The 26,909-nt window shown below is 43.0% G+C and overlaps 1 protein-coding gene across 1 annotated transcript in view; it reads right to left on the reverse strand.

Moving 5' to 3' along the window:
- The window catches only part of smg6 (SMG6 nonsense mediated mRNA decay factor), a 340,627-nt gene that overhangs the window by 277,068 nt on the left and 36,650 nt on the right, over positions 1 to 26,909 (reverse strand). Inside the window, 1 exon segment of the mRNA XM_048612318.1 lies at positions 14,773 to 14,834. Within this exon segment, the coding sequence (XP_048468275.1) occupies positions 14,773 to 14,834 (62 nt within the window).

Consider the following 26,909-nt stretch of genomic DNA (forward strand, 5'->3'; position numbering starts at 1 on the left):
CCCTTCAGGAACTGCATCCCAGCGAGAGTCAGCCCCTTCAGGAACTGTATCCCAGCGAGAGTCAGCCCCTTCAGGAACTGTATCCCAGCGACAGTCAGCCCCCTCCGGAAGTGTATCCCAGCGACAGTCAGCCCCCTCCGGAAGTGTATCCCAGCGACAGTCAGCCCCTTCAGGAAGTGTATCCCAGCGATAGTCAGCCCCCTCAGGAAGTGTATCCCAGCGAGAGTCAGCCCCTTCAGGAACCGTATCCCAGCGAGAGTCAGCCCGTTCAGGAAGTGTACCTCAATGACAGTCCAGTCGATGTGAGCAAACATGAACACTTGGAGAATCCTAGCCTGGTTTTGTTATGAAGGCTTGCATGATGGATTTGGTGGTGCCATTGGTAAGTACAGCTATTTTATTCAGGATTGAAATCTGTCTCATGTTGGACAGCAGCACACAAATCACAGTGATAGCTTCAGAACATCAGTTAATCCCAAAAGGTTACTACAGTTCCCACAGCTTGCTTGGAGTGCATGTAGAAGCCATTAACTGCTGGATAGAAAGTTAATTAAAGAGGAAGTGCATTCTGCTGAATTGCTCTGTGATCGTGAAATGGTCTAAAGGGAGCTATTCACATTTGCTTGTGTTTCTCAGTCCCTTCTTATAACTGTGCATTAGGGTGATTGGTTCAAGACATTCAGCAGACAAATGTTCTCAGACTGCCTTGCTGCAACAATCTGGGCAGAGCTAGAGGACATGGGACCACCTTGTGCCACATTTAGCAGAGATAGTGTTGGTGCACATTTTGAATCCAGCCTCCGCAGTGGAGAATAGGCAAAGTCTCAGCACAACAGTGTAAAGACAGGATTTCTATATTTGTCTGTGCTTTGACCGCAGACTGAAATCGGAAAAGAACTGTTTTAAAAATGGAACAAGAGAATTCCTGCACTTAAGAGCAAGCTACAATGCTTATTCTAAGCATTTTTACAATGCTTTTTGTTCAATTACTGTGGAAAAGTTAGTTGCAGATGAACTGGCACCGTACATACAAGATAAGGTTCAACTGGCAACAAGCAGCTAATCGGTCTGTGGAGGCACACCATCATACAGAATTACAGCACAAAAACAGGCTCTTCAGCCCACTGAATCTATGCCAGTCAAAAATAACCACCTAGCTATTCTAATCCAATTTCCTAGCACTTGCTCCATCGTTTTGTATGCCTTGCTATTGTAAGTGCACATCTAAACACTTCTTAAATGCTATGACAGTTTCTTCCCTACGCACTATGCTGGACATAGACTTCAAAGTGTTGAAGAATCAACAATAACCCCAAGTGTCTGTTTCTGTGGTAAAATGCTTTGTCTGATCCTGGTTTGGTTTCTTAAAGAAATACCCTACAAGTTTCTCTATTCCTGACCCATCATCCGATAACATGACTACACCGACCCCCAAGTCACAAGTCTTGATTACCCTTTTCAAATGGCTGGAGAAATTAGCAGCTGCCAATACATTTATTCAGATTGCCTTCAGATTCTCAAAGTCTGCTTGGCACTGATTGTTTATTTCTTTAAATTTGACAAATTTGTTAAAGGTACAGCTATCATGCTGAAATGGAGTACGAGCATATGGCAAAACACACATAGACCGAGAAGTCTCATGATTTCTCATTTATTTTAGGAACAGAGTATTCACATTCGCGACCTTGACATGCTTGCCTTGTCCTGCAATATGTCCCTATAGGAACATTTCTCTTGCCTTTCCAAGCTCATTTTTGGCTAAATTTATTCATTTATTTCATTCATTCATGGGATGTGGGCATCACTGGCTAGGGCCAACCTTTTTGCCCATCTCTAATAGCCCAAGGCAGTTAAGAGTCAACCATATTGGTTTGGAGTCACACGTCGGCCCAACCAGCAAGAACAGCAGACTTCCTTCCCTAAAGGATTCAGTGAACCAGGTGGGCTCTGCCAACAATTGATAACTGGAAAACATCAGCATGGTCATCATTAGACCCTAAATTTCAAATTTTTACTGAATTCAAATTCCATTATCTACCATGAACCCAGGTCCTCAGAACATTATCTGGGTCTCTGAATTAACAGTCTAATGATAATACCACTCAGCCACTGCCTTCACCTAAGCCAGCAAACTGTAATTGCTTAAACATGTTCTACTTGTCTCACTTGCCAAGTGTTGCCATACATCACAACATTGTTTCAATAAATAAGAGCCATGAATCTCAGCTACGACTTGACTCATTAACTCAAATGGCATTACCCAACATTGGCATAACTCAGTTTGTGTAACAAAAGCAAATATTTCTTTAGTCCTTGATGTCAGCGGCACTTGCTGGTCCTCCTTCAATGGATCAATCTTAGAAAAAAATGACACACTGTCAAATCTACCAACATAGTCATCCAACTACTGAATTGGGTACGAATCTGTCTTCATGATCACATTTACCTTTCTATAATCAATGCAGAGCCCAAATGATTCATTCAGTTTAGGAGCTAACATTAGTGGTGAACTCCAGCTGTTTTGTTATTTATTCATTTTGTGGGATATGGGCATCGCTGGCTGGCCCAGCATTTATTGCCCGTGCCAAACTGCCCTTGAGAAGGTGGTGGTGAGCTGCCTTCTCGAACCACTGCAGTCCACCTGCCACAATATCATTAGGGAGGGAATTCCAGGATTTTGACCCAGTGACAGTGAAGAAACAGCGATATATTTCCAAGTCAGGATGGTGAGTGGCTTGGAGGGGAACTTGAAGGTGGTGGTGTTCCCCATGTATCTGCTGCCCTTGTCCTTCCAGATGGGAGTGGTTGTGGGTTTGGAAGGTGTTTTCTGAGGATCTTTGGTGAATTTCTGCAGTGCACACTGCTGCTACTGATGGAGGTTGGTGGAGGAGGGAGTGGATGCTTCTGGATGCAGTGCCAATCAAGCGGGCTGCTTTGTCCTGGGTAGTGTCAAGCTTCTTGAGTGTTGTTGGGGCTGCACTCATCCAGGCAAGTGGGGAGTGTTCCATCACATTCCTGACTTGTGCCTTGTAGATAGTGGACAGGCTTTGGGAGTCAGGAGGTGAGTTACTTGCTGCAGTATTCCTAGCCTCTGACTGACTCTTGTAGCCAGTGTTTATGTGGTGAGTCCAGTTGATATTCTGGTCAATGATAACCCCCAGGATATTGATAGTGGGGGATTCAGTGATGGTAACACAGCTGAATGCCAAGGGGCGATGGTTACATTGTCTCTTATTGGTGATGGTCATAGCCTGGCATTTGTATGGCGTGAATGTTACTCGCCACTTGTCAGCCCAAGCCTGGATATTGTCCAGATCTCGTTGCATGTGAACATGGACTGCTTCAGTATCTGAGAAGTCGCGAATGGTGAACATTGTGCAACATTGGCGAACATCCCCACTTCTGACTTTATGATGGAGGGAAGGTCATTGATGAAGCAGCTGAAGATGTTTGCGCCCAGGACATTAACCTGAGGGACACCTGCAGAGATGATCTGGAGCTGAGATGACTGACTGCCAACAACCACAACCATCTTCCTATGTGTCGAGTATGACTTCAACCACCGGAGCGTTTGCCCCCTGATACCCATTGATTCCAGTTTTGCCACTCAAATGCAGCCTTGAATTCAAGGGCTGTCACTGTTACCTCCCCCCTGGAGTTCAGCTTTTTTGTCCATATTTGAACTGAGACTGTAATGAGGAGCTGAGTGGCCCTGGTGGAACCCAAACTGTGCGTCACTGAGAAGATCATTGCTGAGCAGGTGCTGCTTGATATCACTGTTGATGACACCTTCCATCACTTTACTGATGATCGAGAGTAGAATGATAGGGCAGGAATTGGCCGGCTTGGATTTGTCCTGCTTTTTTATATACAGGACATACCTGGGGCAATTTTCCACATTGTCAGGTAGATACCAGTGTTGTAACTGTACTGGAACAGCTTGGCTAGCGGAGCAGCTAGTTCTGGAACATAAGTCTTCAGTACTATTGCCAGAATGTTGTCGGGGCCCATAGCCTTTGCAGTATCCACTGCTTCTAACTGTTTTTTGATATCATGAGGAGTAAATCAAATTGGCTGAAGACTGGTATCTGTAATGCTGGGGACCACTGGAGGCGGCCGAGATGGATCATTCTATCAGCACTTCGGGATGAAGATTGCTGAGAAAGGTTCAGCCTTATCTTTTGCACCGATATGCTGGGCTCTTCCATCATTGAGGATGGGGATATTTGTGGAGCCTCCTCCTCCAGGGAGTTGTTTAATTGTCCACCACCATTCACGACTGCATGTGGCAGGACTGCAGAGCTTAGATCTGATCTGTTGGTTGTGGGATCATTTAGCTCAGTCCATCATTTGCTGTTTATGCTGTTTGGTGTGCAAGTAATCCTGTTTGGTGGCTTCACCAGGTTGACACCTCATTCTCAGGTATGCTCCTGGCATGCCCTCCTGCACTCTCCATTAAACCAGGGTTGATCCCCTGGCTTGATGGTAATGGTTGAGTGGGGGATATGCTGGGCCATGAGGTTACAAATTGTGCTGGAGTACAATTCTGATGCTGTTGATAGTCCACAGCACCTCATGGATGCCCAGTCTTGAGTTGCTGGATCTGTGAGAAGTCTGTCCCATTTAGCACGGTGATAGTGCCACACAATACGATGGAGGTTGTTCTCAATGTGAAGGTGGGACTTTGTCTCCACAAGGGCTGTGCAGTGGTCGCTCTTACCGATACTGTCATGGACAGATACATCTGCAGCTGGCAGACTGGTAAGGTTGAGGTCAAGTATGCTTTTCCCTCTAGTTGGTTCCCTCACCACCTGCCACAGACCCAGTCTAGCAGCTATGTCCTTTAGGATCCAACCAGCTCGATCAGTAGTACTGCTGCTGAGTCACTCTTAGTGGTGGACATTGAAATCCCTCACCCAGAGTACATTCTGTGCCCTTGCCATCCTCAGTGCTTCCTTCAAGTACTATTCGACATGGAGGAGTACTGATTCATCAGCTGAGGCTATGTGGTAATCAGCAGGAGGTTTCCTTGCCCACGTTTAACCTGAAGCCATGAGATTTTATGGGGTCCGGAGTCAATGTTGAGGACTCCCAGAGCAACTCCCTCTCGACTGTATACTATTGTGCCACCACCTCTGCTGGGTCTGCCCTGCCAGTGTGACGGGACACATCCAGGGATGGTGATGGTAGTGTCTGGGATATTGTCAGTAAAGTATGATTCCATGAGTATGACTATGTCAGGCTGTTGCTTGACTAGTCTGTGAGACAGCTCTCCCAATTTTGTCACTAGCACCCAGATGTTGGCCGATTTCCTTCCCTGAAGGACATTCATGAACCAGATGGGTTTTTCTGACAATTGGCAATGATTTCATGGTCATCAGTAGATTCTTAATTCCAGGTTTTTTATTAATCTGCCATGGCAGGATTCGAACCTGGGTCCCCAGAACATTATCTGTGTCTCTGGATTAATAGTCTAGTGATAATATCACTGAGCCATTGCCTTCAACCAAATAGGTTCAACCAAATGATTTTCTAGTTTGTACTGAATCTTTTTCCACTTGAATACATGGAATTTAATAGGGCTTTCGACAAGGTCCCTCATGGAAGGCTCTTCCAGAAGATTGAGATGCATGCGATCCATGGTAACTTGGCTACGTGGAACAGAATTGACTTGCTCATAGAAGGCAGAGGTTAGTGGTGGAAGGGTGTTTTTCAGGCTGGAGGTCCGTGACTAGTGGTATTCCACAGGGATCCGTACTGGGACTTCTGCTCTTTGTGATGCATATAAATGACTTAGATGAAAACATAGATGGATGGGTTAGTGGATTGTCAGGCGACACAAAGGTCGTTGGAGTTGTGGATAGCGTAGAAGGTTGTCAAAGGATACAGCAGGATATAGATCAGTTGCAGATATGAGTGGAGAAATGGTAGATGGAGTTTAATTCACGTTAAGTGTAAGGTTCTGCATTTTGGGAGATCAAATATTAAGGAAAAGTGTATAGTTAATGGCAGGACCCTGAACAGCACTAACGTACAGAGGGATCCTGGGGTTCAAGTCTCTAGCTCCCTGAAAGTGGTCACACAAGTAGATAGGGTGGTTAAGAAGGCATGTGGCATGCCTACCTTTATAATCAAGGAATTCAGTCCAAGAATCAGGATGTTATGTGGCATTTTTAGAAGACTTTGGTTGGGCCACACTTAGAATATTGTGCTCAATTCATGTCTTCACATCAGAGGGAGGATGTGGAGGTTTTGGAGAGGGTGCAGAAGAGATTTACCAGGGTGCTGCCTGGATCAGAGGGTATGAGCTATAAGGAGAGGCTAGAAAAACTTTTTTTCTGGAGTGTTTTTTCTGGCTGTTTTCTGGAGCAGCAGAGACTAACAGGAGACTTGATAGAAGCTCAAAGTTTTGGCAAAGACCTGTAGCTCAGATTGTGGGCGAGGTTGTTGACTTGCTCGCCGAGCTGACTTGTTCTCGTTCAGACGTTTCGTCACCATGCTAGGTAACATCATCAGTGGAGCCTCTGATGAAGCGATGTGATTTTACTCCGCATGGAATTTAAACTGTTTGGTCCGTTATGGTGAGTAGTGTCATTTCTAGTTTTGATCTGTATGGGTTTGTATATGGGGTCCAATTCTATATGTTTGTTGATTGTATTACGGGTGGAGAACCATGCCTCTAGGAATTCCCGTGCGTGTCTGTTTGGCTTGGGCTACTATGGTTACCTTGTCCCAGTTGAACTGACGGCCTTCATTGTCCGTGTGTACCGATATTAAGGAGAGTTTGTCGTGCCGTTTTGCTGCAAATTTGCTCCCTTAGCAGCAAAACGGCATGACAAACTCTCCCTAATATCGGTACACACAGACAATGAAGGCCGTCAGTTCAACTGGGACAAGGTAACCATAGTAGCCCAAGCCAAACATAGAATCGCACGGGAATTCCTAGAGGCATGGTTCTCCACCCGTAATGCAATCAACAAACATATAGAATTGGACCCCATATACAAACCTATACAGATCAAAACCAGAAATGACACTACTCACCACAACGGACCAAACAGTTTAAATTCCATGCAGAGTAGAATAACATCGCTTCATCTGAGGCTCCACTGATGTCATCTGGCATGGTGATGAAATGTCTGAACAAGAACAAGCCAGCTCGGTGAGCAAGTCAACAACCTCACTTGATAGAAGTCTATAAATTACAAAATGAATAAATAGGGTTGATGGTCAGAATCTTTTTCCCAAAGTTGAACTGTCTAATACTAGGGGACATGCACTTAAGGTTCAACAAGATGTGAGGAGCAACGTTCTGCATCAGTAAGCTTTGCATGATCAGTAAAGAGAGATCACATCTGGAGTGAGACACAGCTCAAATGTGTGTGTGTTTCCAGGATTGTGCAGCAACATAGGAACTTGGTGCAGGGGGTTGAGGTGCTTTTCGCTATTTTTGGTTCATAGATTTTTTTAACAGGATAAATTGAAGCCCAGGATTGGGGGGGGGCCTTACAGAAAAACAGTGGCATCACAGGAAAACTCTAAGTTATATAGTTGGTAATGGCTGTTAATTTGACTATTAGAAGTTATTTTCAGATTAAAGGTAAATAGAAGAAATATTATACAGATTAAAAATTAAAAGCCTAGTAGAAAATTATGAAAAACAAATTTTCAGAACAAAATAAAGAAAAGAGAGGTGCAGGGCCAGGCAATGCATTGCACTTGCATGATGTAGGAGCTGCTGGATCCCATTTTCATTCATAGTGACCACATCTGGAATACGTGTTCATTGTTTAAGCAACCTCTGGCTCTGAGTTAATTAGCTAGAATCTGAGCTTTGAACACTGTGACAGGTCAGGGAAGGGGAGAGTTACTTGGACGCTGTGTTTCAGGAGACAGTCATTCCCTTTAGATTAACAATATTGAATTTGGTTAGAGGTCAGGGACAGGAGGCTCTGACTATGAGCGAGGCAGGTACAGGGATCCAGGAGGCAGTGCTGAAGGACATTCGGCTCTTGAATTTGTCCAACAGGTTTGAGATTCTTGTTCCCTCAGTGGACAAGAGTAGGAGCTGTAGGGAGGATGAGCAAACTGATCTTAACACCATGGTACAGCAAGCCATTCAAGAGGGGAGAGAAAAGAGAAATGTAATTGGCAATAGCAAAGTCAGGAATAAGCACTGTCCTTTGTGGCCACAATCAAGAATGAAACAGTGCATGCAAGACAGAGACAGCACATGTTCAAGTGAGCAAGAGAGCGAGTGCAAACGCAAAAGCAAGGGCGAGTGCAAATGCGAGAGCGAGAGTAAGCATGAGGGCGAGGGTGAGGGCGAGCGCGAGAGCGTGGGCGATTGCAAGGGCGAGCGCAAGTGCAAGCGTGAGAGCAAGGGCAAGGGTGAGAGCAAGCAATAGCAAGAGTAAGAGAAAGACAGTTAAAGAGTGAGCGAGAGTGTGATCAGTGATAGCCCCAAAGTATAAATTCAGAATCCGACAAAAGAGGACTAAAATGATAATAAAAGAGACAGAAAATAAACTGCAAGGGCAAACTGGTGAGGTACATAAAAACTGACAATAAGAGCTTCTTTAAATAAATGAAAAGGAAGAGAGAAGTCAAAGTGAACCTTAGAAAGGCCCCTCAGAAGCTAAATCTGGGGAAACAGTTATGGGAAACAAGGAAATGACAGAAGAGTTAGAGATTTTTGTATCAGTCTTTACTGTGGAAGTAATACTAAAGAATATGGGGGAGGAATAAAGTACTATTACCCATCACCACATTGTAGTATTAAACAAACTAATGGGGCTAATGGCAGACAAGTCCCCCAGTCCTGATAGCTTACATCATCAGGTATCTAAAACAAGTAGCTACAGAGAGAGTGGAAACATTGATTGTAATTTTCCAAAAATCCTTGGATTCTGAAGAAGTACGAGAGGATTGGGAAGACTGCCAATGTGACACCCCTATTCAAAAAGGGAAGGGGTTAAAAGCAGGTAATTATAGGCCACTTGGCCAAACATCTACTGTTTGAAAAGTACTGGAATCAATTATTAAGGAAGTAACAGCAGAGAATTTGGAAAATCATAATCCAATCAAGCTGAGTCAGAATGGCTTCATGAAAGGGAAATCATGTCGAACTTATTTATTTGAATGTCTTGAGGAAGATTCAACAAGCATGGATAGACGGGAACCAGTACATTTGTTGTATTTAGACTTCCAGAAGGCATTCAACAACATACCTCACAAAAGGCTAAGCCAGAAGAGCCCAGGGTGCTGGAGGTAGTATATTGGCTATAGACTTGGCCAATGGACAGGAAACAGCAAGTGGGGATAAGGGATTCATTTTCAGGTTAGTGACCTGTGACCAATGGAGTTCCCACAGGGATCAGTGCTAGGACCACAACTGTTTACAATATATATCAATGACTTGGGGGAAGGAAGTGAATGTACTGTAGCCACATTTACAGACAACGCAAAAAAAGTGGAAAGTTCTTAGAAGGATGTAAAATTTACAGTGAAATCTTATTGGTTAAGTGAGTGGGCAAAAAGTTGACAAATGGGGTATAACGTGGGAAAATATGAAGCTGTTCATCTTGGAAGGGAGAACAAAAGAATAAGCTTAAATGGAGAAAAACTGCAGGAAGCTGTCACAAAGAGAATTTGGAAGTATTTGTGCACAAAACACAAAGCTAGTAAACAGCAGGTAACCAGCAAGGCTAATGGAATGTTGGCCCTTATTTCAAGGGGGCTGCAGTACAAGAATAGGAAAGTCTTACAGCAACTATACAAGGCGCTGGTAAGACCAGATTTGGAGTACTAAGAGCATTTATGGTCCCCTTATTTATTTCATTGGTGGCAGTTCAGAGAAGGTTCACTAAGACAACCCCTGGTATGGAGGGATTGTCTAATGAGTAGATGCTAAACAGGTTGGGACTACACTCACAGGAGAATGAGAGGGGATCTCATTGAAACATGTAGAATCCTTAAGTAGTTTGACAGAGTAAATGCTGAGAGGATGTTTCCCCTCATGGGAGAGTCTAGGACGAGAGGGCAAAGACTCAGAATAAAGGTGTGCCAATTTAAGGCTGAGATAAGGTGAAATTTCTTCTCTGAGGGGGCGAACAGTCTTTGGAATTCCTTGCCACAGAGAGCTGTGGAAGCAGAGTTACTGTAAATACTAAGGCTGAGATACATTCTTGATCAATAGGGGAATCAAGGGTAACTGGGAAAGTGCAGGAAAGTGGACGGCGGGAAGGTTGGATCAGCCATGATCCTACTGAATCGCAGAACAGGCTTGAGGGGGCCAAATGGCCTCCACCTGGTTCTATCTGTAGTGGTCTTATGTTCTTAATGTACTGCTCTAGTCACAAAATGTCAACATTCCATTAGCTTTCTTGGTTATCTGCTAGCTTTGTGTTTTGTGCACAAGTTCTTCCAAATTCCCTTTGTAAGGGCTGCGTTTCTAGTGCAATAGGGTGAAAATCTGATTGTAGCAAATCAAACATTAGTTATAGAAAAGGCGGGTGATAACAATACTTTTATAGACTTTGGAGAAATTTGGAAGGTTGGCGATGATGTGGATGTTTAAATCAGACGCACAGAGGGTCAATAAGCCATTTAAGACCCTTGGGCTTATTCAGCCATTCAATTAGATTATAGGTACTCTTTAAATCAATTCCTTTTACACACCTTTGCCCATACCCCATGATATCCTTAGCTCCTAAAATTATCAAACTCAATTTCGTGAACTTCAGTTGAACTCCACCACCAACAGGGAGAATCCCACTACCCTTTCTTTGAGAAGCTACTTGCTGATTTCACTCCTAAACAGCCTAGACTTCATTTTAAGATCATGTCCCCCCCCATTGTTCTGGATTTCCTCAACAGAGGAAATAGTTTCTTGTAACTACCTGGACAAATCCCTTAATCATTTTAACCACCTCAATTACACTACCCCATAACCTTTTAAACTCAAGGGAATTCAAAGAACATTTATACAACCTTTAATTGAACTCATAATTTAGTTCATAAATGAAGCCCAGGTATAATTTTGGTGAAATTGAGCTCCATCCCCTCCAAGGTCACCATTTCTTTCCTGAGATGTTGTGGCAAGAGCAGAGCAATGCTCCAAGCAGAGTTTAACTAAGCTGCTGCACAATTGAAGGAGCACTTCCAACCTTTTGTATAAACTGAGTCAAGATGGAAGGCCATCAATCCAAACCATTCTCTCTCTTTTAGTCTACATAGAGGAGACAGTGGCATTACGGTAATGTTACAGGACTTCTTATCCAGATGTCTTGGTTAATGTCCTGGGCAGCTGGTGAAATTTAAGCCAATTAATGAAATCTGGAATTGAAAACTAGTCTCAATATGGTGACCATGAAGCGCTCATCAATTGTGTTTAAATCCATACAGTTCACTGATGTCCTTTGGGAATTGAAATGTGCCTTCCTTACCCAGTCTGGCTTACTCAGGACACTCCAGACTCTTAGCAATGTGGTTAACTCTTAACTGTTTTCTGAAATGGGATCACAAATCATTCAATTCAAGGACAATTAGGGGATAGCAATAAGTGCTCACCCTGCCAATGACACCCAAATCCCATGAAGGGATTCAATAACAAATGCTACCTGGCTTTGCAAGTGTTCTCAGAATTTTCAGTTTTTATTCCATGAGCCTATTGATTGTGGCAGTACTTCAGTACTCGCAATGAGTGATATGCCAACTTTCATGCCCAAACCCATTTATTCCTCCACATTCCCATGTCTCTCATGAAGGAGGAGGATTAGCATTTCTTGCATCATTACAACCTTGTTCAAACATGGAATAAAGAGCTGAATTCCAGAGGTTAGGCAATAGTGACACACCGCATTCAATCGAGTGTGGCATCAGGGAACCCAAGCAAAACTGGAATCATGGGTGGCAGATAGCAAACTTTCTGCTGGTTGGAGTCATACCTGGCACACAGGGTGGTGATTATGATTGTTGGAAATCAGTGATCTCAGCTTCTCTGCAGGAGTTCCTCAGAGTAGTGTCCTAGGCCCAACCACCTACAGCTGCTTCACCAACAACCTTCCCTCCATCATAAGGTCACAACTGGGGATGTTCATCAATGACGACACAATGTTCAGCACCATTCACAACTTCTCACATAATGAAGCAGTCCATGTTCAAATGCAACAAGATCTGGACAATCAAGTGGCAAGTAAAATTCACACTACACAAATGCCAGGCAACAACTATTTCCAATAAGACATGATCTAATCATCAACCCCTGACATTCAATGGCGTTACCATCCTTGGATCCCTGCACTATCAACATCCTGTGGGTTACCAATGACCACAATATGAACCAGACTCACCATACATACACAGCGGCTACGAGAGTAGGTCAGAGACTAGGCATATGACAACAAATAACTCATCTCCTGACTCCCCAAAGCCTGTCCACCGTCTACAAGGCACACATTTGGCATACAATGGAATACTCCCCATTTGCCTGGATGGGTGCAACTCCAACAACACGAGAAGCTTAATACTGTCCAGGACAAAGCAGCTTGCTTGACAGTTTGTGGTTATGGTGCCAGTCACTACACAATCAAATTGCTTTTCCAGCAACTTCTGTTTTTGTTCCTGATTTACAGCATCTGCAGGTCTTTCAGTTTTTACTCCACAATCAATGCTCAGTAACAACAGTACTACCTACAAGATGCACTGCAGAAACTCAAAGATTCCAAACCCATGACCACTTCCATCAAGGAGGACATGGGCCACAGATATATGGGAACACGACCACCTGCAAGTTCCCCAAGCCACTCATTATCCTGACTTAGAAATATATCACCATTCTTTCAGGTTCACTGGGTCCAAACCCTGGAATTCCCTCTCTAAGGGCATTGAGAGTCAACCTATAAACACATGGATGGTAATCGTTCAAGAAGGCAGTTCATCACCACCTTCTCAAGGGCAACTTAGGGACAGGCAATAAATGCTGGCCCAGCCAGCAGCGTCTAAGTCCCACGAGTGATTTAAAAAAAAAATTTCCAACAGTGAATTCAGTTTTCCCTCAACTTACTGAATCCAGTTCTAAAGATAGGTTACTTGACTTGAAACGGTAACTCTGTCCTCTCTCCACTGACCACTAGTAGACCTGCTGAGTTTCCCCAGCAATGCTGTTTTTGTGTATTACTGAATCTATGTCACTTTATAATTTCCTCCACACATAGTCAAGAGTCCAACAGACAAATACTTCAGACCTATGCACGGCAAGCAGTGTCACAAGCGCACAAGAGACTACTGCAGCACATTCATGGAGTAAGAGACTAGAAACAAAGTGACATGCTGGTGTGCAAGTGCACATAGTGAGCAAAGAACAAACTACTCACACAGAAGAGGGACAAACACTCAGGCGGGCAACAGTGGCAAATGGATGCATGCAAGGATGTAACACCCCCAAAATCTCAATGCTTTGACCCAGAAATTCCATTGAGATAAGGTATATCACTCACAGAGCATTAATCTGTACTGTTTATGCATTGCGCAATGAATCATTACTCCACATTCCTGAATCTCATTCTGCAGGGACAACAATTCTTTACGATGTCACAATAACCTCAATAGTGTCACAGCAGCTTTCTCAAAACATCACTGCAGCCTCGCTGCCCTCACAGTTTAACCATTCCACTGACATATCTGTTGCATCCCTCCCAAAGCTGGTTAAGTCTACACCATAGGTCAGCAGAAAATGTACACAGGATCACATGTCAACTTGCAAGTCAAACAACACTACTGTGGCTATTCCACCCATAATAAATCGTCAAACACAATTGCTATCATAACATGGCGTTTCAAAACATTTAAACTTTAAGAACTATCACCAAAAGAATAATCCAAATTCAATGGGTGACTTTGAGAAAGTCACTCCACCTAACTTAATTTTTGCACTTTTAGGACAGTATTAAAGTGGACTTCTGGGAAACCATATTGTAAATGACTGATTGTCATCCTGTGTCTTATGTATTACTGAATATCTCACATGCAAAGAGCAAGATTTAATTCAATCTATCAGCAATTGAGGAGTGTGCTGTTGCTGGCTCTCAATAATCGATTCACATTTCATATTCAGGGTCTACATTTACATAATAAGTCACATGAGACACACACCAGGATGTAAACCACTATGAGAGACTACAAATCACATACTGTGCAACATTATTTTGGCTTAAGTCAAAGTTTACTGACCATCATTTGAAATGATATCAGGAAGAGAACATTAACAGGATTAACTGAGAATATATCCAGTTTGTGTCTCTGTCTGCAATGCACCCATTTTCAGGGCACATATCACAGGAGAGACGGATTTTTGAAGATGCCAAGCCTCTCACACTTGCTGCCTGGAGTTTACACCATTTCAGCTGGTCAAAGTGCTGTAACAGTGCAGCTCCGTACACTGCTCTGGGAGAATGAATAAGTAACACCTTGGTACAAAACAAAATCAGTCATCAAGATGCTGCCATAACCCTTTTATATTGGTCATAAGCATGGGTTGCCAACAAAACCTGTCACAACTGCTCACTCCAATTTCTAGAGTGTTTCAAGAAGGCACATCACTATTCAACAGTCAGAACAGCTCAGAAAGAGTTAATGCCAAGTTTGTTTAACAAGTTAAAACTGCTGGCATTACAATATTTAATTTCAACACTATTCAGGAAATGAAAATCTCAGAGGAACCATTGAAGTGTCATCTTTAATACACAAGAGAAAAGGGTCTTTTGCACTTACCCTATCTTTGTGAACAGCTTCCCTTGGGCATGGAGGAAATTCAGGATAAATCTTTTATTCAGCTGTTTTTTGGTGGGGGGAGGTGGAAGGAGAGGGGAAGAGAAAAGAGACAATTAATCTACTTGCAGCATGTTCTTATCAGCAGTCAACATCAGAGACAGAGGACAGCATGACCACAACTCAGTGGCAAGAAGCAGATGCTTGGAGCAGAAACGTGCCCACGGTCACACAGGCCTGTAGCTTCTGCCAAGGCTCTCCATGCTGAGCACCTCGCAACAATGTGCCGCCCTCTGCTGGTAATTGGAGGTACAGTGTGTCCCAGTACGCATCCCCCAGAGAACGATGTACTGCCATCAGCCTGAACTTTCAACCCATTTGGGAACAGGGAAACAAGGTCACAAGCAAAACATTTATTGGAAATCAGTGAAACGTGTACTAACCACTCGACAGAAATCAGGTGTCTTATGCAGGTTGGGGCTACAAACTAATAATCAGACCACAAAAACATAGTCAGTCTGTTCGGCATCTCAGCCTGAGCAAAACCTCCCCACTGCCACCACCGGCAACCACCGCCCCCCGACCCCAAAAACCAAGATGGTCCAGGTTAAAGAGTCCTGATGTAACGGTCACCAAAAGCTTCGATCTCAATGCCACTAACTCAGCATTTTTGGGAGAATCACATCAAGGCCTGTATAGGGATGGAGAAACGACCAGCAAGAAGCGGTCCAGGCATCTTGCACATAGCAACCAGCCCATTCAGAGTGACGGTGATCGAGCCTGGGAAAGTAGAACGTATGTCTGACATCCTGAATTTGCATGGAGCCTACGCAGACAGCAGACGTAACCAGGAATCGTTAGAGGAAGGGTGCACAGATGGTGATAGCAGAAAGTTCAGGAGCGTCGAGTTTTCGACTGAGTAACAATCACTCTCACCTTCCAACCTTACCAGGGCTCTCAGGTCCTGGTAGAAAATAACAGAAGACATTTCCCCATTCCCCCAAAGGCACTAAAGTAACTCTGAACTCCGTAAAGAAATTGGAAAGCACACACGGTTACATTTTCTCACTTCATTTCATAAGACCATACGATACACAGCCCTGTTTCTGGGTTCTGCTTTTCAATCCTTTATTTTAAAGTTTCAAGTCAACAGCTGGCAGAAAGGGCAAACATTCCAAATACAGCCTCCGCTTTGAACTCAGTACCCCTAAAACCGTCTCCAAGGACACAGTTCAGAGTGTTCCTTGACGAGGCCAGCTCACCCATGCTCAAGTCATCACTTCCTTTGCAGAGTGGCATATAATAGAAGATTGAACAGTACTTATTACAGACACATTAAAGTAGGACTGGTACCAACTTAGACAGTTTAATTGCTAAAACCACAATTAAACAATGCATGACTGGTGAAGAGGCCAAAAGGTCAGTCCTTGCTGTCCCACCACACCCTACTTTCACAATGCTTTAAATCCCAATGCTCATTTAAGAAGAAAATTCAGATGTTTGCAGTACAATCTGCCTGACAGAAGACACATAAACAGCAAGTTTATGTAGTGAGTCACTGGGCTATACGGACCAGGAGGTCCTGGGTTAAGTCTGTGGTGTGTTTACCGAGTCTTGGCAGTGGAAGAGGGCATTTCAATTTGTCTCATCTCCCATTTTGAACTGTTTTTCAGCAACCTCTTGTTGGATATCACATCTGCTTGGACATGGAGAAGCGGGAGCAGCTGGGGAAGGGAGGGAAGCAAGATGATGCTCAGCAAGGGAGCAGCTTGCCAACACTCAGTATCTGGGTGAAGAAATGGCTATCTGCATGAGATACCAGATGACATCTGACTCCAATGGAACCCACAGTCAACTAAGGGAGCTGCTCCTCAGGGGTCATGAGGAGAAAGTAAGCAGGAAAATAGAAACAGCTTTACAGCCATTTTCAATACAGAACAGGCCACTTACTCCTTTGCTCATTCTGTGAGCACCTGCTCCTTCCTTGACAACCCAGAATGCCCTGTATGGCTGGGAATTAAAGTCTACTATGTTCTAACAAAAGCACACAACCCCCAAGAACACCACCCTCAAAGTTGAAATGAACTATCATAGGACAACAATGCACATTAATTCAAGAACTATAGTGAGACAGTGGGAGTTAGCTTCAGTTCCCTCAGTCAAGACCAAAGTTTCGCTTAGATGAAGAGGGGTGGGAAAACATACCAAACCAAAAATAAAAAAGTCCCTTAATGAGCATTCTCCAACATTTAAATATAGCTGACAATGAATGAAAGCAATAAGGGGAAGGGCAAAAACACGCCACTTTCCACTTTGTTCTTAGTTTAATGAGGAGTGAGCTGAGACAGGTGGTAGATTTGTTCACACAGGCCGCTGTATACTTGGCTCCAACGTGCAGTCTCACCACTACGACATGGATTTTGTCACGTCGCTGCACCACATTTGCAACAAGTGTGTGGTTTTGTGTTTAACCAAGCCAACTGCAACCTGGCACACACTGGTCGACGACAGCGATACAAACACAATGGAAACCAGCAGCACTTCTTGAAATGACTCGTGGTGATCTTACCACTTCTGAAGTGGTTTGATTGACCGGGGTCACAAAGTGCATAAACTCAGCCTATATGTGACGCCAATTGAATCATTACAACATACAGTACCCTGTACTTCCTCTGCTACAATTCACTTGGACTTTTCCAGAACCCAACACAAAATAACCTGGTGGCTGCTGAACAGACAACTCTTAGTGGAAAAGGGCTTACCTTATTCACATGAGCAAGGTGACAAAGCCAATTATCTACGGGAATGGGGCATCAAGCATTCCATTGTCACAAACAGTCATACTTCACTTATCAGAGTCGACAGCGGTACGTATTCAATTGCGGTAGTGGTTGGGTTAAGGCTGGGGTTACCCTAACCTACATGTATTAATATTTGTAACTTCCACTGAATGCTGGTGCTCAATTGACAACCCTAAACAGGCTGTCAACATAATTCTTCCCACACTCAGGATTATCTAGCAAATGTCCAAGTGCAGATTCACATGCAACGTTGGTCGCTTTGTTGTGCATTTTGCAAGCATGAGCAGGTTAGGTCCCGAGCACATTACTACACAGGGCCCTGATCTTTGCAGTTACATAAAAAAGTATGCACATTGTACCTGTTTCAGTGCAATAAAAGAGCCATTAATTTTTCAGGGCAATGTGTTGATCAGTCAATCTACCCGATTTAAGATTTTAAAAAGCTGGGTAGTTAACTCTCAGTCACCACCTCTACCAATCGCAGCCCACTTGCCAACCAATCAACACTCTCCTCTCATACAGCACAAATGCTGTTTACACCTTATTTTGCTATTCCTATAAATTATCCTGATGAATGCAAGAGAAAATTTTTAAACGCAATATTGGAAATGATAACTGGACGATGACAGGAAGGGTTAGAGAGTACAAATCAAAGCCTAAATCAGCAGATAAGGCTAGAAGTTACAAACATAACAAAAAGTCAAAACTAAAGGCTCAGCATCTGAATTCATGCAGCATTCAAATGAAACAGATCAAGTGATAGCTCCAATAGAAATAACTAGGGGAGGCAATGGCGTAGTCATATTATCGCTGGATTGTTAATCCAGAGACCCAGGTTCGAATCCTGCCGTGGCAGATGGTGGAATTTGAATCCAATAAAATATCTGTAATTAAGAATCTAATGACAACCACGAATCCATTGTCGATTGTCAGAAAAACCCACCTAGTTCACTATTGTCCTTTAGGGAAGGAAACTGCCATCCTTACCTGGTCTGGCCTACAGGCGACTCCAGGCCCACAGCAATGTGGTTGACTCTGAACTCTCTCTGGGGAATTAGAGATGGGCAATAAATGCTGCCTAGCCAGCGATGCCCTCATCCCATTAATGAATAAAGGAAATAACTACAATCTGCTAACATTACAGAGACACGGTAGTAGGATGACAGACTGGGACCCGAATATTGAAGAATACAGGACATTTAGAAAGGAGAGGTAGCCAGGAAAAGGTGATGGAATGGTTCTATTCGTTTATGCTACTATTGGCATAAGAGAGGGGGATGGCCCAAGTTCAAGAAACCAAGATGTATAAGTGGTTTTGGTACAGATGAAAAGTGATGAAGGCAAGGAGTCACTTGTGGGAACGATGTACTGGCCTCCAAACAATAATCAAACCATACTAAACAGTATAAAGGAAAAAAATAATGGGAGCTTCTCAAAAGTAACCCATATATAGCCTGGAAAAACCAGAGGCAACAACAGCCTAAATGAGGAGTTCATAGAATGGCTTCAGGATAGCTTCTTAGGACATTTTGGAGCCAGAGAGCAGACTGTACAAGTCCTGGTATAGGATTAATGAATGGCCTCATTGCGAAGGCACCCCTAGACAAGAAAGATCATAATTTGTTTGATTTTCAAATTCAGTTTGAGAAAGACTGGGACTTCGAGTTAAATAATGGCAATTGCAAAGGTATGAAAGCAGAGGTAGCTAAAATGAACTGGCAAGCTAGGTTAAGTGATGGGTCAATGCTGATGCAGTACAGACATTTAAGGGAATATTTCAGAACACATTGATGAGATACATTCCGACAAGAAAGGAGAAAAAGGGGGAAAGGCGTTGTTAACTGAAAAGCTAAAGGTAGTATCAAACTTAAAGAAAAATCATAGGATAATGCAAAGACAGATACCAGGTTAAGAGGTTTCAAAAGAGAGATGGATATATATTTCAAAATGATGAATTTAGAGGAAACTGCAACATAAAGGGACTTGGGGGCAATTGTGCATGCAACACAGAAAGCTAGCTCATGTGCAGCAGGTAATCAGGAAGGCTAATGGAATGTTGGTCAATATTTCAAGGGGATTGGAGTATAAGAGTGGAGAGGTTTTAGTGCAACTGTGCAAGGTGCTAGTGAGACCATATGTGCAGTACTCTGAGCAGTTTTGGCTCCTTATTTAAGGAAATATTTAACTTTAATGGAGGCAGTTCAGAAAAGGTTCAATAGGATGATCCCTAGAATGGAGGGACTGTCTTATGAGCAAAGGCTAAACAGGTTGGGACTTTACTTACTGGAGTTTAGAAGAATGAGAGGTGATCTCATAGAAACATATAGGATTCTTAAAAGGCTTGACAGGGTGAATGCTGAGAGGATGTTTCCCCTCACGGGAGGGAGTCTCGGATCATAGAGCATTGTCTCAGAATTAAAGGAGCACCAATGTAAGACTGAGATGAGGAGGAATTTCCTCTCTGAGGGTTCTGAATCTTTGGAACTCTTTGCCACAGAGAGCTATAGGAGCAGAGTCTTTGTTAATACTTAAAGCTGTAATAGATTCTCGATCAGTAGGGGAATCAAGGGTTTATGGGGTAAAGGGCAGGAAAGTGGGCATGAGGCCTATCGGGATCAGCCGTGCTCCTATTGAATGGCAGAGCCGGGTAAAGTAAAGTATAATGTGGGAAAATTTGGCAGGAAGAATAAAAAAAAACCATGTTATCTAAATGGAGAGAGATTGCAGAGCTGAGATACAGAGGGACCCGGGTGTCCTGGTGCATGACTTGCAAAGTTAGCATGGAGGGACAGCATTTATTGTGAGGGGAACTGAATAAAATATTAGGCAGTTATGTTATGTCTCAGTTATCCAACACTCTGGTGAGACCACAGTTGATGTACTGTATAGCGTATTGGTCACTTTATTTCAGGAAGGATACACATACTTTTGAACCGCTTCCAAGAAGGTTAACTAGCCTAATAACTGAAATGCGTGAAAGGTTGGACAGGTTAGCCTTGTCTCTGCTGGAGTTCAGAACAGTAAGAGGTGTGGTGATTGAAACATAACAGACCCTGAGATATCCCGACAGGGTGGATGCAGAGAGAATGTCTCTTTGTAGAATCTAGAACTAGGAATCTAACGTATCCAAGATGGTGGCAAAGTAGGGCTCCTGAGTTGCAGCTCCTCCACTCTGCCGTTTCTTTTCTTTTTTCTCCTTTTCTCATGTTTTTTATTCCCTTTCTACTTACCTTCTGTCCTTGAATGGCATCGATGGTGGCAAGTTGAGCCAGCATGGGCTCCCGGCATTGAGGGGAGGTCCAGCACGGGCTCATCTGCACCCTCTGTTTATATTTTTTTCTCTCTTTCTCTGTAGAAGGACTGTAATGCTGAATTTTTAACTTTTTTTTAAATTTATAACCAAGATTTTGTACCTAGGCACACTTGTATCTGAGATAACGCTGAAAGTGATGACTTTGTACACTTTTCACTGTATTCATGTATCCCTGTACTTGAGTACATGCAACAGTAGAACCTAATTCCAATTCTGTTTAAAAATAAAGGTCGCTGATTTAAGATAGAGATAAGGTGCTTTTTTTTTCCCCAATCAGGTCCTGAATCTTTGAGACTGTTTTCCTTAAAAGGCAGTGTAAACAGACTCTAAACATTTTGAAGGTAGAGGCAAATAGATTATTGATAAAGCAAAGGGATGAAAGATTATCAAGGGTAGGTTGGATCGTGGGATAATCAGATCAGGCCATGATCTTCCCAAATGGCTGAGCCTACTCTTGGGGCCTACTCTTGCTCCAAATTCTTATGCTCATATGTCTTTCCAAAAGGCTTCAGACTTTTATTACTTGTGTCTTTATCACTGATGACAAAACAAATCTGTAGAAGTTTCAAACTTCATGGGGATGTGTCTCAGTCAGCAGCATTCTTCTGAACTTGAAGAGGTAACAGTCCTACACTGAGGTTAGGGGCATAAAAGAAAGCTTCTCACTAGGCAACACCGCAGGTCCCGTGAGCAGCAAGTCACTAAACAGTTTATTATTTTTAAGTAACAGTTGTAAGCAACCATGAGACTCTAAACAGTAATAAAGATTATACTCAATTTCAGAGAAGTCACCAGCACAAAAATCCCCTTCCTAGTATCTGATCAAAATGAGTAACTGCCCTTATATCCTGCCTATGTGGTTAGAATGAGGTGAAATGGCAATTAGGTGAGGGAACTGAAATCATTCTGAGGTGGGGAATTGTGTTAGTATTATCACAGGTATGTAATTTCCAAGATTCAGATTTTCAGCATCAGCTACGAGGGTTTCCGAATTATTTGCCCTATTCTTGATACCCAAAAACCATTCACTACACTGCTCAGAACTCAGAGACACGGGCTTTTAACACAGTGGTACATCAGCCATTAGAACATCACAAGCGAAAACAAATGACAGCAGCAGGAGCAAGATAATTTCAAACATTCTACTCCTTCAGCGACCCCTGCTGCTTCTTCACAGAGCAAGTTTGGCTGTCATTGCACATTTGCAGATATTCAAAACTGTCAAAGAAAGCTACAGATACCCTTGTCATTGGTATGTGATACAACAAAAGTAAGAACATATTTAAACTACTTTTAGACAAAAGATCACTCCTGACTTTAGGCTTCATGCTTCTTTTCTGCAGTAATTAAATATCACTATATGGTAGTGTCAGTCAGGAATATGAAACAGCTTTCAAATCCAGCCCTCACTACAATGAAAAGTTCCTTCTCTGGCTGTTTTAATGCAGACCAGCTTGGAGCAAATTCAACTGACTTTTAGTGGCCAGAGACCAAAGTACAAAAGTTGTACTTAAAATTTGACAAAATTAGCAGAGAGACACCATAGAATGAGTGATAGGAAGTGGGAAAACATTGGGTGCAACACTGAAAATGTTGGCAGAGAGAAATTTCACAAACAGCAATGAAATTAATGACCAGGTACAAATATTAGTGTTGCTAGCTCAGAGATGAGTCTTATGCACTAGTGTCACTGGTGACTTTAAGTCCATATTGATCAGGAGAAAGTATCACATTTGACATGTAGCACCTCTGACAATGCATTCTCCCTCAGCGAAATGCCAGTTTAGTTTAAGGGCTCAAAAATCTGGACTGGGACTTCAACCCAAATCTGACTGAAGTAACAGCATTGCCACTGAGCAAAGGCTGACATTTGGAAAGAAAATTTAACTTAGTCACAAAACCACACATTTTGGGAGGATGAACAAAGCAAGAGAATATATATTGAAATGGTAGGATCCTAGGAAGTACAGAAGATCAGAAAGACCTTGGTGTGCATGCTCACAGATCCTTGAAGGCAACAGATTGGTAGGTTGGTTCAGAAAGCACATGGGATACTTGCCTTTGTTAGTCAAGGCACTGAAACCACAGGTGGTTATATTGGAGTTGTATATTATGTTAGTTAGGCCACAGCTGGAGAACTATGTGCAGTTCTGGTCACCATACTACAGGAAGGATGCGATTATACCAGAGAGGGTGCAGATGAAATTCACCAGGAAGTTGCCCAGCTGGAGTGATTCAGCTACAAAGAGACTAAATCGGCTAGTGTTAATTTCCTTCAAGCAGAGAAAGCTGAGGGAGGACCTGATTGAGGCGTTCAAAACTGAGGGTCATAGACAGGGCCTGAAGCATTTTTTCCCGTCAAAAGAGGGATCAATGACCAGGGCCGTAGATTTATGTAAAAGGCAGACGGGATTGAAGGAAGAATTGTTTCATCCAGAAGGTGATGGATGTCTGGAACTCATTGCCTGAAAGGGCAGTAGAGGCAGGAACAATCACAATATTTAAGAACTATTTAGATGATCATTTGAAGTACCATAGCACAGAAGGCAATGGGCCAAGTGCTGGAAAATGGGACTAGAGCAATCAGGTGCTTAATAACCAGCGCAGACACGATGGACAAAGGCTATCTGACATATTCTATGTATCTATAGATGAGCGCCGCAGAGACAAGTCTGTTCAGATCACTGAGTCTGACTAAGTAAGGAGCTGTGACCAAGCACAACATCAGTCACATGCACTGTCTAAATTCTGAGACAGCCAACACCATCTCAATGCAAGAATATACTGCCTGGTGCAAGACTGGACCATATAGAAGTATTCCTGATCTGCCGGCTTAACTGAGTCAGCAATTAGCTCACAGAACTTGGTTTGGGGCAAGAGCAAAACAAGTAATCCAGCCAAAGTCTGTGGATCCTCATCACTATTCAGTTTCCCTGACAGAAAATGTTGTAGTAGATAGGATAACAATCAAATCCAACCAATTCAGAAAGCAATCATCTGCTGCTAAGCTGACAATCTCTTGAGCAAATGGGCTCTGACAGTCATGGAATCTGTATTTGTAATAGCAGGCAGCATCTATGCAGAAAAGGAGTGAAAATGAGGCAAAAAGTAGTAATTTGTGACATTGGGTTAAACTAAGCATTATATTATTTTGTGGACTGGTTCCAATATAGCTCTAGGCAGTGCAAACGCAATCCATGTCATGTGGGTTTAGACTGTATCATTTTTGAATATAATGTTCAAAGAAAATGTATCATCTCTATGAATTATTCAACGGAACTGACGTTCCCACTATAGGCACAAGTGCACAACCACACAGGTGCTGCATAAGTGACTGTGGAATTTAAGGGTACTGGACAGATCCAATCTCTGCAACTACTCTCACAGGGTATCATTAGTGAAGAGCCCTGTTACTGAGCACCTGCTAAATCTGGGTGTGGCTGTATCATTGTGTGTGATCTTAAGAGTCTATGGGAGGGGACGCGGGGAGTTTACTGCTATATTATGTCTGATGAAAATTCAAGAGGAAGACCCAGAAAATCAGAAGACTAACTCCATCCAATTTCAGGGCCAACTTAGCCTCCATGCAGCAGGACAACTGGAGCTTGAGGATTGCTGCTTTGCAAAAGCTTTGACTCTCTACCTTAACCATACAAGCCATAGGCTCCATCACGAGATCAACTCAACATACACTGAATAATCTTTCAGGACCACAGCAATCTTTCTTAAGTTGAAGCAATTTTCAGCATTTAAGTCACAATAACATGGAGTTAACCATAACATTAATACTTTTAAACACTGCACATTGTTTCGCTACAGAATAGAGCAGCCTGCATGGCCCCAAAAAGCTCATGTTACTCAAATCTACCAGTGGGTCCAAAGGAAAACAGTCTTGTTGTGTTTGGAATCCTCTCTACAGACTGCGGGACAAAGCAACTGTTCTGGCTCTGGCACCAACACGGTAGTAACGTCCAAAGTGATGGTTTTGATTCCTTAAGTGTAGATTTCAGTATACAACTGCACTTAGTTAATGTTTACCTATTGTGACAATTCACTGGAACGCAACTACATTTTAAATGAACTGGACACCAAGCAGAAACTTTCCTTTAAAAAATCCTACATGCTAGCTGCCTGTTTGTTTAACATGGTGTCTCTAAACCAAATTCAGTTCACATTAACAAGCCTGCTATTAATAATACTCAAGATGAGCTGCCTGGAAGACACTTGCACTAGAATTTTTCTGGAATGATTCGAAGATACAGCATTATAGAAATATCTTAAGCAATCTTGCTCTTCTAGTCTTTCCAAGCAATAAGCCCAACATTAACTTCATTTGCCCCTCTCCACTGACTACCCTAAATTAATTCCATCCACCTTTCCTCTTCAATTACCCTCAAATTAAACCCACTCACCCCTCTGATTATCTCAACATTTATCCCACTCTCCTTTCCCCTCCGAATACTCCAAAATGAGTTCCCACCTTCTAGTGATCACCAATGCCAATTACTCTATCCATCCCTTCCAATCTCTTGAACAGCCAAATAACATCTTGCGCCTAAATAAAAATGGAAAGAACTGTGGATGCTGTAAATCAGAAACAAAAACAGAAGTTGCTGAAAAAGCTACAGCCCATCCACATCTAACCCCAGCACTCCCTTCGTCTCCAAGTTCCATTAATCCTGCAGGGATTCCAAAACTTAGGTCCAGGCTTTCAAATTCACCCATTGCCTCACATCTGACCTAGTGACCTCTTCGCATCTCGATGTTATATTCCCTCCTGGTATCTTCACATCACTGACATGAGGTTGCTCCATTCCCCACTCCCTTTGCTCAATAGCTGTTTGCTGTAACCATTGTGTTCCCACACTCTAACTTCCTTGCTAATTCTTCCTACTTTCCAAAACCATCTCAGAATTTCTACTTGGTTTCAACCACTTGAAATTTTCCATTTTCCCCCACTCATTATTAACTGCTTCATGTCTTAACAGAAATATGTTTTTCCCATAAGGGAAATACACAGTCAGCGGTAGTGATTGCATTCTCTCCCACCAGAAAACCTCAGCTTCCTCTTTGCTTGAACAAAAGCCCCAGTACCTCTCGAGTTACATTTGAGAAATGTTAAGAGCAGTTCAGCCTGTCAAAGTGCACACACACCTTGATGGTAATGCTGAATACATTTGTGTGGATTACACTACAAACTCAAGGTTCAGACAGCAAACCAATCAAACACAGCAAGTACAACACCAAACAGAAAGGTTTTCCAGGGTTATTGTAGCTGCTACTCAATAAGAACACAGCATATTGCAGCAGACACAGCTCGGGCAATACATGGGCCGGAAGCAATGCAGGAATGCTACAGTCCTTCAAACAATTTGCAAACTGGCCAAAATTTCAACAACCCAAATCCTTAAAACACGGTAAGCCACGGAGAGAGGCAATAGTCAGGCCCGGTCAGTGGGTGAGGGAGGGGCAGCGCTCAGGCCCAGTCAGTGGGTAAGGGAGGGGCAGCACTCAGGCCCAGTCATTGGGTGAGGGAGGGGCAATATTTCACCAGGATCTGCTCAGACAAAAGATAATGGCCAAGTGAAAAGCAGCAATTGTAACAGTGCTTTCTAAACGAGAAAGATCGAGAGGTTCAAGGAGGGAATTCCAGTGCAAGCGACCCAGACAGCTGAAAGATTGACTACCTTGTGATGGAGTGGCGACGAATTAAAGATCAGAATGCAAAATGTGCAAAGATCAGAGCTGGAGATGGTAAAGTGAGAGGGAGGTCAAGACCATAGTGGGATTTGAAAACAAGTAAAGTTTAAATTGATGCATTGCTGGACCTGGAGCTGATGTAGGTCAGTGAGCACAACAATTATGGCGAATGGGACTTAGAGTCATACAGCAGAGAAACAGACCCTTCGGCCCAACTCGTCCGTGCCGATCAGATATCTCAAACTAAACTAGTCCCATTTGCCAATGTTTGACTCAAATCTGTCTAAACCTTTCCTATTCATGTACCTGGTCAAATGTCTTTTAAA

The sequence above is a fragment of the Rhincodon typus genome, chromosome 26 (genome assembly GCF_021869965.1).
Source record: "Rhincodon typus isolate 14 chromosome 26, sRhiTyp1.1, whole genome shotgun sequence".
Classification (NCBI taxonomy): Eukaryota; Metazoa; Chordata; class Chondrichthyes; order Orectolobiformes; family Rhincodontidae; genus Rhincodon; species Rhincodon typus.